This window comes from Pristiophorus japonicus, unplaced genomic scaffold (assembly GCF_044704955.1).
Source record: "Pristiophorus japonicus isolate sPriJap1 unplaced genomic scaffold, sPriJap1.hap1 HAP1_SCAFFOLD_3482, whole genome shotgun sequence".
In the NCBI taxonomy this organism is placed as follows: Eukaryota; Metazoa; Chordata; class Chondrichthyes; family Pristiophoridae; genus Pristiophorus; species Pristiophorus japonicus.
The window spans coordinates 1-16,541 of NW_027253306.1; the positions used below are offsets into that span (position 1 = coordinate 1).

Sequence of the window (16,541 nt, forward strand, 5' to 3'; positions counted from 1 at the left end):
AGAGAGGAAGTGGGGGGGAGAGAGAGAGGGGTGGGGGGGAGGAAGAGGGGTGGGGGAGGGGGGGGGGGGAGGAGAGAGGGTGGGGGGGAGGGAGGAGAGGGGGTGGGAGGGAGGAGAGAGGGGTGGGGGGGGGGGGGGGAGAGCGTGGGGGTGTTGTGAACTCCAAGGTGTGCATGTGCAGTGGGCACAAACATGGGTGTTGGAAGTAATCAGTGGGAGTGAGGAGGGTTGTCAGGCACAATGTTATAAAGACACGGGTAATAAATTTTCCCATTACCCCACGCTTTCCCAGTCTCACTTACTGGGATGGGCATGACAAACACGGGCAATATCTTCACATGATGCGCCATACTCCCATAGCGAGGGTTGCTCATTGATCATTTCACCAGCGCCCTGGAAATAAAGAAAGCACATGTATAACTACAGGTGAACAGCAGCCACGGCTGGGTTGGATCTTGATACACAGGTTTTCTACTTACAGACCCCAGGATGTGTGCCCCTAGCATTCTGTCTGTTTCTTTATGACTGAGGATCTTTACTAGACCATCAGTATCATTGTTAGTCTTCGCTCTGCTGTTGGCAGCAAATGGAAATTTGCCGATCTTGTACGGAATACCCTGAGAGGAGAAAATGATTGAAGTTAACTCCACAGGTGCACACACACATTTTGGATCAACTCTTTGCAGCAAGGTAGACCTGTGTCAGTAGGAATCAGCTCAATGCCAAATGAATCCAGAAGACTGATAAATGTACCTTGAGCATTTGGGCACTTGTCTTGTGTGAGACAGCTTGACGCTCAATGCACAGAGTGGCCACCCCTGCTTCCAATTAACTCGACACCGGGGAGACCAAACGCTGTGCTGAACACCTTCCCCTTCAGTCTGCAAGCGTGACCCCGAGCTTCCAGTCACCTGTCACTTTAATTCTCCGCCCCACTCTCAGCGCTCTGTCCTCGGCCTCCTACACTGTTTCAATGAGGTTCGAGGAACAGCACCTCATCTTTCAATTCGGCACTTTACAACCTTCTGACTCAACGCTTAGTTCAACTATTTCGCATCAATGACCACTGCTCCGATGTTTTCAGACAGTAACTTTTGGCAATGATTCTGCTGCTGCCATTTTACACCTGCTCTGAACCCATTGTTTGCTCCTGGTCCTTGTCAATTAATCTCTCCTGCCTTCCACCCAATCACAGAGCTTCCTTTTTGTTCTTCGCTCCCCTCCCCCGTTCCTTGCCTCTGTACTTGTTTAAAACCCACTACATCTGTAACTTAGTCCAGTTCTGATGACAGGTCATTGAACTGAAAGGTTAACTGGTTCTCTCTCCACAGGTGCTGCCTTTCAGCACCCAGCATGAGCTGGTAATATTTGTAACCCATCACTGATTGGTGGCCATTAGCTGTATCCATTGAGTTGGTTTTGGCCAAGGCTAATGCAGCAACTAAAGTCAACTTCAAAACATTCGCCAGCTTCAGGGGTAACGGCCAACCGGGAGATGTCTGGGGCCCTAACCTCCCCCGCCCTACTCACAGGGGCCCTACCCACCCCCCCCACTCACAGCGGGCCCTAACACCCCACCTCCCCACTCACAGGGGGCCCTAACCCCTCCCCCCACTCAAAGGGGGCCCTAATCCGCCCCCACTCACTCACAGGGGGCCCTAACCCCCCCCCCACTCACAGGGGCCCTAACACCCCCACCCCCACTCACAGGGGGCCCTAATCCGCCCCCCCACTCTCAGGAGGCCCTAATCCCCCCCCCCCACTCACAGGGGCCCTAATCCCCCCTCCACTCACAGGAGGCCCTAATCCCCCCCCACTCACAGGGGGGCCCTACCCCCCCCCCACTCACAGCGGGCCCTAACACCCCACCCCCCCCACTCACAGGGGCCCTAACCCCCCCCCCCCACTCACAGGGGTCCCTAACCCCCCACCCCACTCACAGGGGGCTCTAATCCCCCCCCACTCACTCACAGGGGCCTAACACCCCCCCCCACTCACGGAGTCCTAATCTCCCCCTCCCCCACTCACAGGAGGCCCTAATCTCCCCCCCCCACTCTCAGGGGGCCCTAATCCCCCCCCCCACTCACAGGGGGCCCTAATCCCCCCCCCACTCACAGTAGCCCTAATCCCCCCCCACTCACGGGAGGCCCTAATCCCTCCCCTCCCCCCACTCACAGGGGGCCCTAATCCCCCCCCCCCACTCACAGGGGGCCCTAACCCCCCCCCCCACTCACAGGGGGCCCTAATCCCCCCCCCCCACTCACAGGAGGCCCGAATACCCCGCCCCCCACTCACAGGGGGCCCTAACCCCCCCCCCCCACTCACAGGGGGCCCTAACCCCCCCCCCCCCCACTCAAAGGGGGCCCTAATCCCCCCCCACTCACTCACAGGGGGCTCCCACCCCCACTCACAGGGGCCCTAATCTCCCCCTCCCCCACTCACAGGAGGCCCTAATCTCCCCCCCCACTCTCAGGGGGCCCTAATCCCCCCCCCCACTCACAGGGGGCCCTAATCCCCCCCCCACTCACAGGGGGCCCTAATCCCCCCCCCACTCACAGGAGGCCCTAATCCCCCCCCCACTCACAGGAGGCCCTAATCCCCCCCCCACTCACAGGAGGCCCTAATCCCTCCCCCCCACTCACAGGAGGCCCTAATCCCTCCCCCCCCACTCACAGGGGGCCCTAATCCCCCCCCCACTCACAGGGGGCCCTAATCCCCCCCCCACTCACAGGGGGCCCTAATTCCCCCCCCACTCACAGGGGGCCCTAATCCCCCCCCCACTCACAGGGGGCCCTAATCTCTCTCCCCCCCCCCCACTCACAGGGGGCCCTAATCCCCCCCCCACTCACAGGAGGCCCTAATACCCCCCCCCCCACTCACAGGGGGCCCTAATCTCTCTCCCCCCCCCCACTCACAGGGGGCCCTAATCCCCCCCCCCCCACTCACAGGAGGCCCTAATCCCCCCCCCCCCACTCACAGGAGGCCCTAATACCCCCCCCCCCACTCACAGGGGGCCCTAACCCCCCCCCACTCACAGGGGGCCCTAATCCCCCCCCCCACTCACAGGGGGCCCTAATCCCCCCCCCCCAACTCACAGGGGGCCCTAATCCCCCCCCCCACTCACAGGGGGCAATAAATGCACTGAAGTCAAGTTCCCAAACATGACTCGATACTGTCGCTCTTTTAACCTGATATTGAAAGGACACCTCAAGCCAATATGATGTTTGTAAGTCACAGGCCTGGATATATCTTTATTTCAAACCCCAAGACAACACTTTAATGTATAAGCTGAAATTTTCAATGTTTAACCAAGTATCAGTTTCATTTTGCAGCGAAATAAAGACCGAGAATGCTGGAAACATGCAGTTAGCCAGCCTCTGCCCCAGTGCCCCCAATCCTCCTCCGCTGCTCCCATTTCCCACCGATCCACCGCGCCCCCCCCCCCCGATCCCCATTCCTCCGCCGTTCCCCCTCCCAATCCCTTGCCCCCCCTGATCCAGTCGTCCCCCTCTCCCAATCCCTCGCCCCCCCCCAATCCCATCGTCCCCCTCCAATCCCCTGCCGTCCCTCTCCCAATCCCGACCCCCCGCTCCGTGCCCCCCAATCTCCTGCCTTTCCCCCCTCCCAATCCATTGACCCCCACCTGCACCTTCTCCCCCCCACCCCCACAAGCCCTGTCTCGAGAACTAGTGGCAATATTACCTCCTCCTTTAACTGTTCTTCAGATTTGCCAACCCAAGCAACCTCTGGGTGAGTGTATACAACAGATGGGACACAGTTATAGTCAATGTGAACAGCACCTCCCGCCATTCCTTCCACACAGATTATCCCCTCATCTTCAGCCTTGTGGGCCAGCATGGGGCCAGCAATCACATCCCCAATGGCAAAGATGCTGTGGAAAAGACAACTCACAGTCGGATTGCAGTTCCATGTAATGAAGAACATTTACATGCTACATATATGCTATTATATATTTAGATATGCGAGGGCAGTATATAGTGGAGATGCTCAGAATTCAGGACGAAGCTGTTTATACTGCTCATTAATGACTCGCGGGTACAGGGCATAATTTTGAAATTTGCAGATAATACAAAACTGGGATGTGTAGTAAAGAGTGAGGAAGATAGAGATAGACTTCATGAGGACATAGACAGGCTGGTGGATACATGGCAGATGGAATTCAATGCAGAAAAGTGTGAGGCGATATATTTTGGAAGGAAGAATGAGGAGACCATACACACTAAATGGTACAATTTTAAAAGGGGTGCAGGAAGAGAGAGACCTGGGTGTTGTTTGTGCACAAATCTTGGAAGGTGGAAGAACAGGTTAACAAAGCAGCTAAGTAAATGGGATCCTGGGCTTTATAAACAGAGGCAGAGAGTACAAAAACCAGGAGGTTATGCTGAACCGATATTAAACACTGCTTAGGCCCCAGCTGGAGTATTGTGGCTAATTCAGGGCACCGCACTTTCGGAAGGACACGAAGGCCTTGGAGAGGGGACAGGGAGATTAGTGAGAATGAGGGATGAGGCTTTGGATCGAGTAAATAAAAAGAAATGGCTTCCAATGATAGAAGGGTCAATAAGGATAAGGCACAGCTTTCAGGTGATTGGCAAAGAACCAGAGGCGACATGAGGGAACCAGTTTTACACAATGAGTGGTGAGGATGAGAGATGCACTGCCAGAGGGTGGTGGATAAAGATTCAATAGCAGCTTCCCAAATGGAATTGGATAAACACTTGGAGAAAATATTGCCAGGATCTGCGGAGAGAGTGTGGGATCAACGGATTGCTTTGAATATAACGGTGACCAGAACTGTACGTGGGACTCAGCGTGTGGTCTAACCAGGGTTCCATACAGGTTTAGCACAACTTCCAAACTTTTCAATTCTATCCCTCGAGAAACAAACCCCAGTGCTGGTTTTGCTTTTTTTATATGGCCTTATTACCCTGCGTCGCAAACTTCAGAGATTTGTATTCCTTGATCCCTTTGCTGCCCTACCCCATTTAGATTATTTTCCCAAGTAATAAGTGATCTCCTTATTTTTATTACCAAAATGTAACACCTCACGTTTATCTGTGTTGAAATTCATTTGCCAATTCTATGCCCATTTTGCAAGTTTATTGTCTTCTTGCAATTTGTTGTAGTCCTCCGCCGTATCGACCCTCAACCCCTTCCACCCCTGACTCACAGCTCCGTCACACACTCACTCCCCGCGCACAGCTCCGTCACACACTTTCCCCCCGCTCACACACTCCCCCCCCCCCCCCCGCTCACACACTCCTCCCCCCCCCGCTCACACACTCCTCTCTCTCTCCCCCCCCCCCCCCACCCCGCTCACACACTCACTCCCCGCTCACAGCTCGGTTACACACTCACTGACTGCTCACACACTCACTGACCGCTCACAGCTCCGTTACACACTCACTGACTGCTCACAGCTCCGTTACACACTCACTCCCCGCTCACAGCTATGGCACTAATTGTGGAATGATGGCCCCGAGGGAGCGGAGCTTTTAGTAACCCTACAGCCAAGCACTGGGACCACGTACCTGGGGATGTGCGTTTGGAAGCGGGTGTTAACTGGTATGCGACCTTTCTGATCCAGTTCGATGCCGATGTCCTGCAGTCCCAGACCCTCAGTGAAAGGACGACGGCCAACGCTCACCAGCAGCACATCACACGTGAGCACATCCGCCTTTCCACCAGCTGCAGCCTCAAAACTAGAGAAGGGAAACACTTGAAAGTGTGTCTAATGTAAGCTCCGCGCACTTTTCTGCACACAGAAATATAAACAGGATTGAGATTACATCTGGCGACATTTAGCGATCCAATGCGGACACACGCCCATTTCGTACTCACCTAACATCAATCTTTCCATCAGGTCTCTTTGTTGCTGCAGTAACCTTTGTGTTGAGCTTGAACTTCACACCCTGCTTCTGAAGAATGCGTTGAAAATTCTTTGAGATCTCCATGTCGATCCCGACTCCTCCAACATGTCCCAGGAATTCAACAGCTGTCACTTCGGAACCGAGGCGCTGCCACACAGAGCCCTGGAGACAGATGAACATTACAACCTCCAAACACTGCAACATACACACCGACTTATTCAACACCGCCACAGGACCGAGTGCAGGAAGATCGGCAGAGCTGGGCGGGAGGGAGGGAGGGAGGGAGTGCACGTTTGGTACAATGGGAGAATCTCACTGCCAGTGAGGAAGGCATTTCTGTAAGCAGTTCCTGACAGTTGTGTCAGGCTGGGACATCATTCTCCTACAAGAGGCAGAGCAGACAAGAGGGGTGGAAAGTATACAATGTCCAAGTGCCTGGAAGTCAGCCATTTGGCCCCTCGAGCCTGTTCTGCCATTCAATGTCATGGCTGATCTGATCATGGACTCAGCTCCACTTCCCTGCCCTCTCCCTTATTGCTCAAAAATCTGTCTATCTCCTTAAATATATTCACCTTAAATATATTCAATGACCCAGCCTCACAGCTCTCTGGGGCAGAGAATTCCACAGATTTACAACCCTCTGAGAGAAGAAATTCCTCCTCATCTCAGTCTCAATAAGGGGCCGCCCATTTAAAACTATGTCCCCTAGTTTTAGTTTCCCCTATCAGTGGAAATATCCTCTCTGCATCCACCTTGTCAAACCCCCTCATTATCTTATATGTTTCGATAAGATTACCTCTCATTCTTCTGAACTCCAATGAATATAGGCCCAACCTACTCAACCTATCTTCATAAGTCAACCCCCTCGTCTCCGGAGTCAACCTAGTGAACAGCCTCCAATGCAAATATATCCTTCCTTAAATACAAAGACCAAAACTGTACGCAGTACTCCAGGTGTGGCCTCACCAATACCCTGTACAGTTGTAGCAGGACTTCTCTGTTTATATACTCTATCCCCCTTGCAATAAAGGCCAACATTCCATTTGCCTTCCTGATTACTTGCTGTACCTGCATACTAACTGTGTGTGTTTCATGCACAAGGACCCCTAGGTCTCTCTGTACTGCAAAAATTTTTAATTTTTCTCCATTTAAATTATAATTTGCTTTTCTATTTTTTCTGCCAAAGTGGATAACCTCACATTTTCCCATTGTACTCCATCTGCCAAATTTTGCCACCTGCCACTCACTTAGCCTGTCTATATCCCTTTGTAGATTTTTTGTGACCCTCACAACTTGCTTTCCCACCCATCTTTGTATCATCAGCAAACTTGGCTACATTACACTCGGTCCCTTCATCTAAGTCATTAATATAGATTGTAAAGAGTTGAGGATCCAGCACCAATCCCCGTGGCACTCCACTAGTTACTGTTTGCCAACTGGAAAATGACCCATTTATCCCAACTCTCTGTTTTCTGTTAGTTAGCCAATCCTCCATCCATGCTAATATAGTACCCACAACCTCGTGAACTTTTATCTTGTGAAGTAACCTTTTATGTGGCACCTTATCGATTGTCTTCTGGAAGTCCAAATACACCACATCCACTGGTTACCCCTTATAGAAACATAAAAATTTACAGCGCAGGAGGTTATTCCGGCCCATCGTGTTCGCGCCGGCCGACAAAGAGCCGCATGGCCCTTGGTCAGCAGCCCTAAAAGTTACATATAAACCTATGAACAATGACGGAAAGGCAAAGAGCACCCAGCCCAACCAGTCCATCTCACACAACTGCGACATCCTGAAACATTCTACATTCCACCCCAACCGGAGCCATGTGATCTCCTGGGAGAGGCAAAAAACAGATTAAAAACCAATGCTAATTTAGGGAGAAAAAATCTGGGAAAATTCCTCTCCGACCCATCCAGGCGATTGAAACGAGTCCAGGAGATCACCCTGGCCGTATTCTATTCCCTGCAGTACTTAGAATTATATCTGCGGTTGCCGAACAAAAGGTTATCCAGTCTAATCCCAATTACCAGCTCTAGGTCCGTAACTCTGCCGGTTACTGCACTTTAAGTGCCCATCCAACCATCTCTTAAAAGTGGGTTTCTGAGGGATGAGGGTTTCTGCATCCACCACTCTTCCAGGCAGCGAGTTCCAGATCCCCACAACCCTCTGCATAAAGAAGCCCCTCCTCAAATCCCCTCTATACCTTCCACAACCACCGTAAAACTATACCCCCGTGTAATAGACCCCTCCAACCAATGGAAATAGACCCTTACTATCCATTATGTCCAGGTCCCTCAATATTTTGTACACCTCATTGAGGTCACCTCTCAACCTCCTCTGTTCCAATGAGAACAAACCCAGCCTATCCAATCTGTCCTCATAACTAACCATTCCAGGCAGCATCCGAGCAAATCTCCTCTGCACCCTCTCTAGTGCAATCACGTCCTTCCTATAATGCGGCGACCAGAACTGCACGCAGTACTCCAGCTGTGGCCTAACCAAAATACAAGTTAAACATAACCTCCCTGCTCTTATATTCTATGCCTCGGCCAATAAAGGCAAGCATTCCGTATGCCTTCTTAACCACCTTATCCACCTGACCTGCTACTTTCAGGGATCTGTGGACAAGCACTCCAAGGTCCCTTTGTTCATCTACACTATTAAGTGGCCTACCGCTCGGCAGGCCACATAGTTCACATGCCAGACACGAGACTCCCAAAGCAAGCGCTCTACTCGAACTCCTTCACGGTAAACGAGTCAAAGGTGGTAAGCGAAAACATTATAAGGACACCCTCAAAGCCTCCCTGATAAAGTGTAACATCATCACCGACACCTGGGAGTCTCTGGCCAAAGACCGCCGTAAGTGGAGGAAGCGCATCCGGGAGGGCGTTGAGCACCTCAAGTCTCGTCGCCGAGAGCATGCAGAAATCAAGCGCAGGCAACGGAAAGAGCATATGGCAAACCAGTCCCACCCACCCCTTCCCTCAACGACTGTCTGTCCCACCTATGACAGGGACTGTGGTTCTCGTATTGGACTATTCAGCCACCTAAGAACTCATGTTAAGAGTGGAAGCAGATCTTCCTCAACTCCGTGGGACTGCCTACGTTGATGATTCTATGATTAACCTTCCTTTATCACAAAGCTAATTCTCCCCCTATAAACAGAGAGCTCTCATTTCTGCAGTTTCCAACATCATTTAAAGAATACTTTTCATCTTTTCCGTTTTCTTACCAATTCAACGCCAATGACACCAGCACCAATAACCAGCATCTTGTCAGGAACTTTCTTCAATGATAAGGCTCCCGTCGAAGACACAATAGTCTCTTCATCAATCTGTGGGTACGGCATATTAATGGCATTAACTTAGACTCTTAGGATATTGACTTTCAGGTAAAGAACATGAATAGGTTGCACATGTACAAAATGTACAAAGCACATGTAGACAGGATGCTGTAAACGTGGGGAATGGGATTAGTGTGGAGGGTGGCACCTTGAGCTCGCACATGGGGCTGAATGGCCACAAATTCCCATGAAACACATTTTTAAACAGATCAGGATGGTGCACTTAGGAACAATCAAATAGTTACTGTCAAAACATGGAGAACTTCTCAAACTCAAGATTAGCCCTTTTATGTGAGTTAACAGATGTACCTGAATCCCAGGGAAAGGTGTCACCTCCGACCCTGTGGCAATGAGGATGTTCTTGGAGTTGATGATTTGTGTGCTGCCATCATTGCAGTGAGCTGTGACCTGGTTTTTCCCAGTAATCTTACCATATCCTTGGACATGTGTCACCTGGTAGAGAAATGGAAAGACACACAAATATTGAGATGCTTTATTCTTTTATCCAAATACAAGTCAAAATTTTCAAATACGGAACGCTTAAAATCTTTCTAAAAAGAGGGGGAGAATTAGCCTCGTGACAAAGGAAGATTGCACGTTTCAAAATGCAGGGGGTTATTTTTGGACAGTTAGTTCTCAGTGACTCGCTGGGCAGTGAAGCAAACTGTCAGATTTGCTTTTTCGGTGTCTGGTTGGCCAATCAGAGCAAGATTTCCTCCTCCAGTAAAATTGCAGGAAGAATGTTTTATGTGTGGGTGAGGTGCAGTAAGCAAATCGGACCGCGCAGGAGGGTGAAAATAAGGCAGGTGGTTTTACCGGAGATTGCAGACTGCCTCACTGCAGATCAGGGAATATCAGCACACACAACAGCCCAAGCTCAGGTTCCAACTATTATTTCACGGACAAAACATTTATGGTAAACTTCAAATTTGCAAATACTGCTAAATTTAAAAAACATTTGAAACCCCATTTAGAAATGTGAATTTTTAAATATATTTCAAAATGTAAAAGACAAAACTTGAATTCTGACCTTAAAAAAAGCACAATACTGAACAAAGCTCAAGTGACAAAGACCTAGAGAGCAGCTACTGAAAACCTACAACTCGCAGTTCATCAAATGTGGGCATGTGCTTTCACAGATTCTATATTACCCGACCAAAGAATGCAGTCCGCTCCTGCCCCAGCACTGCCTGCAAAAAACACAGCTCCAAAATCTATACCTGCATCAGAAACACACCTTATTTTGTTTAAATAAATGGGCAATTCCACCGGTTAATGACTTCACTGCACCGCTCTTTTGTTCCATCATCTTCTCCAGGTTAAGATTCATTCCTGTGACTTTAAAACAAAATGAAGTAATTTAAAAGATCAAAATGACACTTCTCACACACCCTCAATATTGGGCACTCAGTTCCATTCTATCAGATGTAGAATATCATGAAATAGAAGAAATGAAATAGTGAACTATTCTGCACTGCTCGACAAAACATTTGTTTGAAAATATGCCACTCCTACTTGTAAGGGGGGCGATGCTCGTGTCGAAGGGGATTAGGGGCATTTCCCACTTGCACAATGTCTGCAATATTGTCAGAGCACATCTGCCTGAATTGAACGTGAATGAAACAGTCCCTTGTATGTTCACAGTCCCTGAGCAAAATGGGCTCTCACACTCCCGACAAATAGCTAGATCACATCATCTGCATTGAAATAAGCCATGAGATGTGCAGCTTCAATCATTACATTTAGATTTTATAATCAGGGAGGCAGGGTAACATAACAAGGACAATTTAAAGAATAAAATAATTTGTTCTTTAAATTTGTCATTTAAACAGCATTGTTAAAGGGGAACATCATTGAGCAACTGAGTGTGAGCAATGATTGACTCCAAGCTTACCCCATCTACTCACTTCCAATTACTAACCAAATCTTGTACTCAAATGAGCACGAGTAGGTAAAGAAGGGAAGACAGAGGCCAATACATGAGATCTACTTACTTTCAATCCCTCTGCTGGCAAAGTCTTTCCCGTGGGCCAAGTGATACAGATAGGAGTTATTCAGCAACGCCTTAAAACAATAATCACAATATTGATTAAGAAGCTAACCTTACAGGTGATATGTAAAGCACCAAGACACTGACCTGTACGGTAGTGTATTAATATAGCTTGGATTAAAAATGATGCATATTGAGGGAGTACTTACTTTGGAGGGGATACAACCCACATTCAAACACGTTCCACCCAACGTATCGTTCTTTTCCACACACACAGTCTAAAAGTTTGAAAAATGAATGTTAACATATTGAAAGTATTTTTAAAAATGTGAGCTGTATTAGCACCAGCCCTCCGTCTGTCCAGTAACTAAACGAACAATGTTTTGACAACCATTCCCCTTTGCTAAACTGTTTGTCCATCACTTTTAGGATTTAGCCGTAATTATGGGCAGGATACCTGTGGATTTAAATAGGTTTTCAAGACTGTTCAACTCTCCAGGATGTTTCGTAATTTAAAATGAGATCAGAGCAATTTGCTATAATTCCATCAGCCTGGATGGAAGTTTGTGACTACAGGTAGCACACCACAACTATTGTCTGTTGGTCTCAGTCAGCACAGAGGAACTCTGGAAACTAGTGGCCAAAAGGGTGACCCAAGTCATGGAAAATGATCCCTAAAGTTTCCAACCCCTTCCCTGTCGCCAAGTGAATATTCACTTCAGGACAGATGGAAATTATACCGGGAGGGGGAACGAACGGGGACGACACACCACAGCCCCAAGATGGATGCCGGGGGAGGGTGAGAAACACCGACCTTTTGTTTGTTTAATCTCCCTGTTAACCTCACAATGGGGCTTCCAAAAGCCCCATTGGCTTTAAACAATCTGCGGTTCACCTAACCTAACCTAGCAGCTCATCATGTGACATGGTGCATCCTACGTCGGTGAACTCAGACAATGCACACCCTTCCATGGTGATACTGGCTGGCACACAAGGGCTGCTTGGGTCAGGCTGGTATAGGACATCAGTCTTCTCCACACTGATACTGAGGCTACATTTCTTGCAAGCATCCAAGAAATGGTCCATGATAACTTGAACCCCTCTTGTGTGTGGGCAACACGGGAATATGAGCTCCCGAACAGGATCACAGGCAGGGAGATTGTATCATTTTCATCTGTCCTGAAGTGAATCGTCACTTGGCGACAGGGAAGGGGTTGGAAACTTTTAGGGATCATTTTCCATGACTCGGGTCACCTGCTTTTTGGCCATTAGTTTCCAGAGTTCCTCTGTGCTGACTGAGATCAGCAGGCAATAGTTTTGTTCTCCACACTGTTCCTGAAGTTGCCCAGCAATAAAGACCATATCAATAGTTTGTCTGCCTTTTTGAATGTACACTGGCTGTTTTAAACATTGTGGATGAACTGCAACATGTTGGGTTATCATTGAACAAAAGATTCACAGTTACTTGGAAAGTGTAATGAGCATTTTCCGCAGCCAGAGGATACAAATAGCCACAACTAACATTTAAAGTAAGAAGATTTGAAAACATCTGCACTATAATTGTGACCAAAGCTCCCTGTTTATCACAGCACCATCACGTTTAGGCTGCAGGCAAACTATGGTATACATCAGAAACTGTCCTTCAGATCCTAAACTACCAGGAGGAATCTCCCAGGAGATCTTGTTCCTGGTTCTACATTTCACAGGACTCAATGTACTGCAGATCGATTGGAAGAGTGGGTCAGACATTAGATATCAATGTAATGACACATTTGGTGCTGTTTCTATGACATGGTGCATGTTTAATATTAAACATAGGAACAAAAGGAGGCCATTCAGCCCCTTGAGTCTGTTCTGCCATTCAATGAAATCATGGCTGATCTGCGACCTAACTCCATCTACCTGCCTTTGGCCCATATCCCTTAATGTCTTTGGCTAACAAAAATCTATCGATCTCAGATTTAAAATTGATCTAGCATCAACTGGTCTTTGTGAATAGTTTTCCAAACTTCTACCACTCTGTCTGCAGAGGTGTTTCCTAACCACCCCTGAAAGGCCTTATTCTAATTTTTAGGCTATGTACCCTAATCCTAGAATCCCCATCCAGCAGAAATCGTTTCTATCTACCCTATCAGTTCCCCATATCAAACTTTGATCAGATCACCCCTTAACCTTCTAAACTCCAGGGAATACAACCCTAATTTGTGTGTTCTCTCCTCGTAACTTAACCCTTGGAGTGCAGGTATCATTTTGGTAAACCCACGCTGCACTCCCTCCAAGCCCAATATACCCTCCCTAAGGTGTGGTGCCCAGAACTGCTCACAGTGCTCCAGGTGTGGTCTAACCAGGGCTTTGTACAGCTGCAGCGTAACGTCTACTCCCTTGTACTCGAGTCCTCTGGATATAAAGCCCAGCATCCCATTTTCTGTCCCTGTCCATGACATTTTAATGATCGATGTACCGGGACCCACAAGTCTCTCTGGGTCTCCACTGTTTCTAGCTTTTCACCATTTAGAAAGTATCCTGTTTTATCCTTTTTAGGTCCAAAATGAGTGCCATACTTGCTTACATTTAAATCTATGTGCCACAGTTTTGCCTGCCCTGCTGCCATCTTTGTGTCATCAGCAAACGTGGCTCTCTATCCCATCATCTAAGTTGCTAATAATAAACATGACGCCAATTTATATTCAGCTAGCCATTCTCTTACTGACCTTAAACCCCAACTGTGCAGCCTTGATGGCAGCGACATACCCGCCAGGGCCTGAGCCCACAACTGTGACATCTGCATCAACTGGAATGAAAAACACAATACCTTCAGCATAAGCTTCAACAGGTGATAGAGGACATGAAGCTTCATACATCAGACACGGTCAGCGATATAACGGCAGCTGGCAAATCACCAAGACCAAGGGTGCATCGTGTGAGGGAGGGAGCTCGTCCACACGAGGCAGGAACAGGACAAGAACTTTAAAGCACAGCAAAATGGACAGAGTTATTTAATGTCACACACTTGTGTCGGTTAGAATGAAGTACAATACGGATCTGCATAATAATCTATTGGTAAACTATAGGTAAACTAAATATATAAGTAATCGATAGGCAAACGAAATCTATTGGTAAACTAAATCTATAGGTAATCCGTGTAAACTGATCTTAAATCTGCTCTGTTTTAAAATGTAAATTTAGAAAAGACAGAAATCACTTTTCTCCAAAACTTACTGCATGTGTGCATTTTATCACTGAATAATTCAAATACTTTGGGCCCAAGTTTCCACATGATTTGCGCCTGATTTTTTAGGAGCAACTGGTGGAGAACGGACTATCTTAGAAATCGCAATTCTCCACATTTTTTTTTCCTGCAGTTTTAGTCTGTTAGAACAGTTTCACTTTGGAACAGAATTTTTTCTTCAAAAGGGGGCATGTCCGGCCACTGACGCCTGATTTCAAAGTTTCCACAGTGAAAACGTACTCCAAACTAAGTTAGAATGGAGCAAGTGAAGATTTTTGTAGAACTGAAAAAACCTGTTCTACACATTAAAAAATCAGGCGCAGGTTACAAATTAGGCGTCCAGAACGAGGTGGGGGGGGGGGGAAGGGAAGTCATTAAATTCTATAATAAGTCCTTATTTATACTTCTACAAATAAATCCAACCTGAATAAAAATTTATAAGCAAAGAAAAGATTAAATAAACCATCTTCCTACCTGTGTGAAAGTGCTTCAGCCAGGGAGAATGCTGCAGGAAGCCTCACAAGTTGAGGCAGCCGTTCGTTCCCGCGGGGTGGGGAGGAGGAGGCAGCGTTCGTTCCCGCGGGGGGTAGGAAGCCATTCCCGCGGCGGGGGGGGAGGCAGCCGTTTGTTCCCGGGGTGGGGGGAGGAGGCAGTGTTCGTTCCCGCAGGGGAGGGGGGGGTAGGAAGCCATTCCCGGCGGCGGGGGGGGGGGGGGGGGGAGGGAAACGGCTGCCTCAACTTTGAGGCTCCCTGCACCTTCTCACTGCTGCAAGAAGCCTCAGTGCTGATGGCAATGTGCTTTTATTAACAAATGTTCAAAAATTACACAGCTACAAAAATGGCCGAGTGCCAATGTTTCTTTCACACTGCGCGTGCGTGAACGCTCCAACGCGCACGCGCAGGGTTGCCGGCAGGAAAAAAAATATTTTAAATGGTACCCGCCCCCTCCCACTTACAAAATCAGCGCGAGTGGTAGGCTCCGCCTCCTGGGTGCCATGGAACTGCAGGGCGCTCCAGAATCGCGCGTTTTTTTTCCGGCGCAAAAAACAGGCGCCCAGCTCGGAGGGACGCCCGTTTTTTATTGTGTGGAAACTTGGGCCCATAACTTATTGGTATTATGCTTCTTTGAAGATCCTGAGGAATCTGCTCAATCACAGCCTCACCACCACTGTTGATGCCCCATTAAAACCCTGGCCGTTCCCCTACAGGGCCAGCATCTCCAAGGGACACGGGGCTAGAGTTTCCTCTCAAACCACCCGGCACTACATTCCAGTCATTACCGGCGGGCGGTATTTGATACTGTCCACCCATATATTACCACCCAAAATGGAAGTTTCAGCATTTAAGATCCATTTACCACCGGACCTTAACACCGCCCTGAAAAAGCAGGTCTTACTGGATCTTAACTGGGCTGTATGGACACAGATCTGATAGTTTTGTTTAGTATTACACAGATCTTTACAGCTCTCCACAGTTTGATGTACTTTTAAATGGATTGTAGTATTTTCTAATGTTCGGCAATAATATAAATGTTCTAATAAAGCCTTATTTACTCCTTCAGTCTCTCACTCACTCGTCTCACTCAGCGGCCAGTCTCTCTCTTCCCCCCACCCCCCCCCCAGCGATCTTTCCCCCCCCCCCCCCCACAGCGATCTCTCTCTCCCCCCCCCCCCACAGCGATCTCTCTCTTCGCTCCCCCCCCCACAGCGATCTCTCTCTCTCTCCCCCCCCCCACAGCGATCTCTCTCTCTCTCCCCACCCCCACAGCGATCTCTCTCTCTCTCCCCCCCCCCCCCACAGCGATCTCTCTCTCTCCCCCCCCCCCCCACAGCGATCTCTCTCTCTCCCCCCCCCCCCCCACAGCGATCTCTCTCTCTCTCCCCCCCCCCCCACAGCGATCTCTCTCTCCCCCCCCCCCCCCCCACAGCGATCTCTCTCTCTCTCTCCCCCCCCCCACAGCGATCTCTCTCTCTCTCTCTCTCCCCCCCCCCACAGCGATCTCTCTCTCCTCCTCTCTCCCCCCCCCCCACAGCGATTCTCTCTCACTCTCTCTCTCTCCCCCCCCCCCCACAGCGATCTCT

At 49.0% G+C, this 16,541-nt stretch overlaps 1 protein-coding gene across 1 annotated transcript; it reads right to left on the minus strand.

Annotated features, from left to right (window-relative positions):
- Nucleotides 1-279: 279 nt before the first annotated feature.
- Nucleotides 280-14,022, minus strand: dldh (dihydrolipoamide dehydrogenase; the record flags this gene model as incomplete). Its single annotated transcript, XM_070872676.1, has 11 exons — nucleotides 280-393; nucleotides 480-617; nucleotides 3,703-3,892; nucleotides 5,553-5,723; nucleotides 5,863-6,053; nucleotides 9,131-9,232; nucleotides 9,551-9,694; nucleotides 10,479-10,579; nucleotides 11,236-11,305; nucleotides 11,441-11,509; nucleotides 13,943-14,022. Coding segments are annotated over 11 exons (1,355 nt in total), but the record flags the coding sequence as incomplete, so codon positions are not given.
- Nucleotides 14,023-16,541: the final 2,519 nt, after the last annotated feature.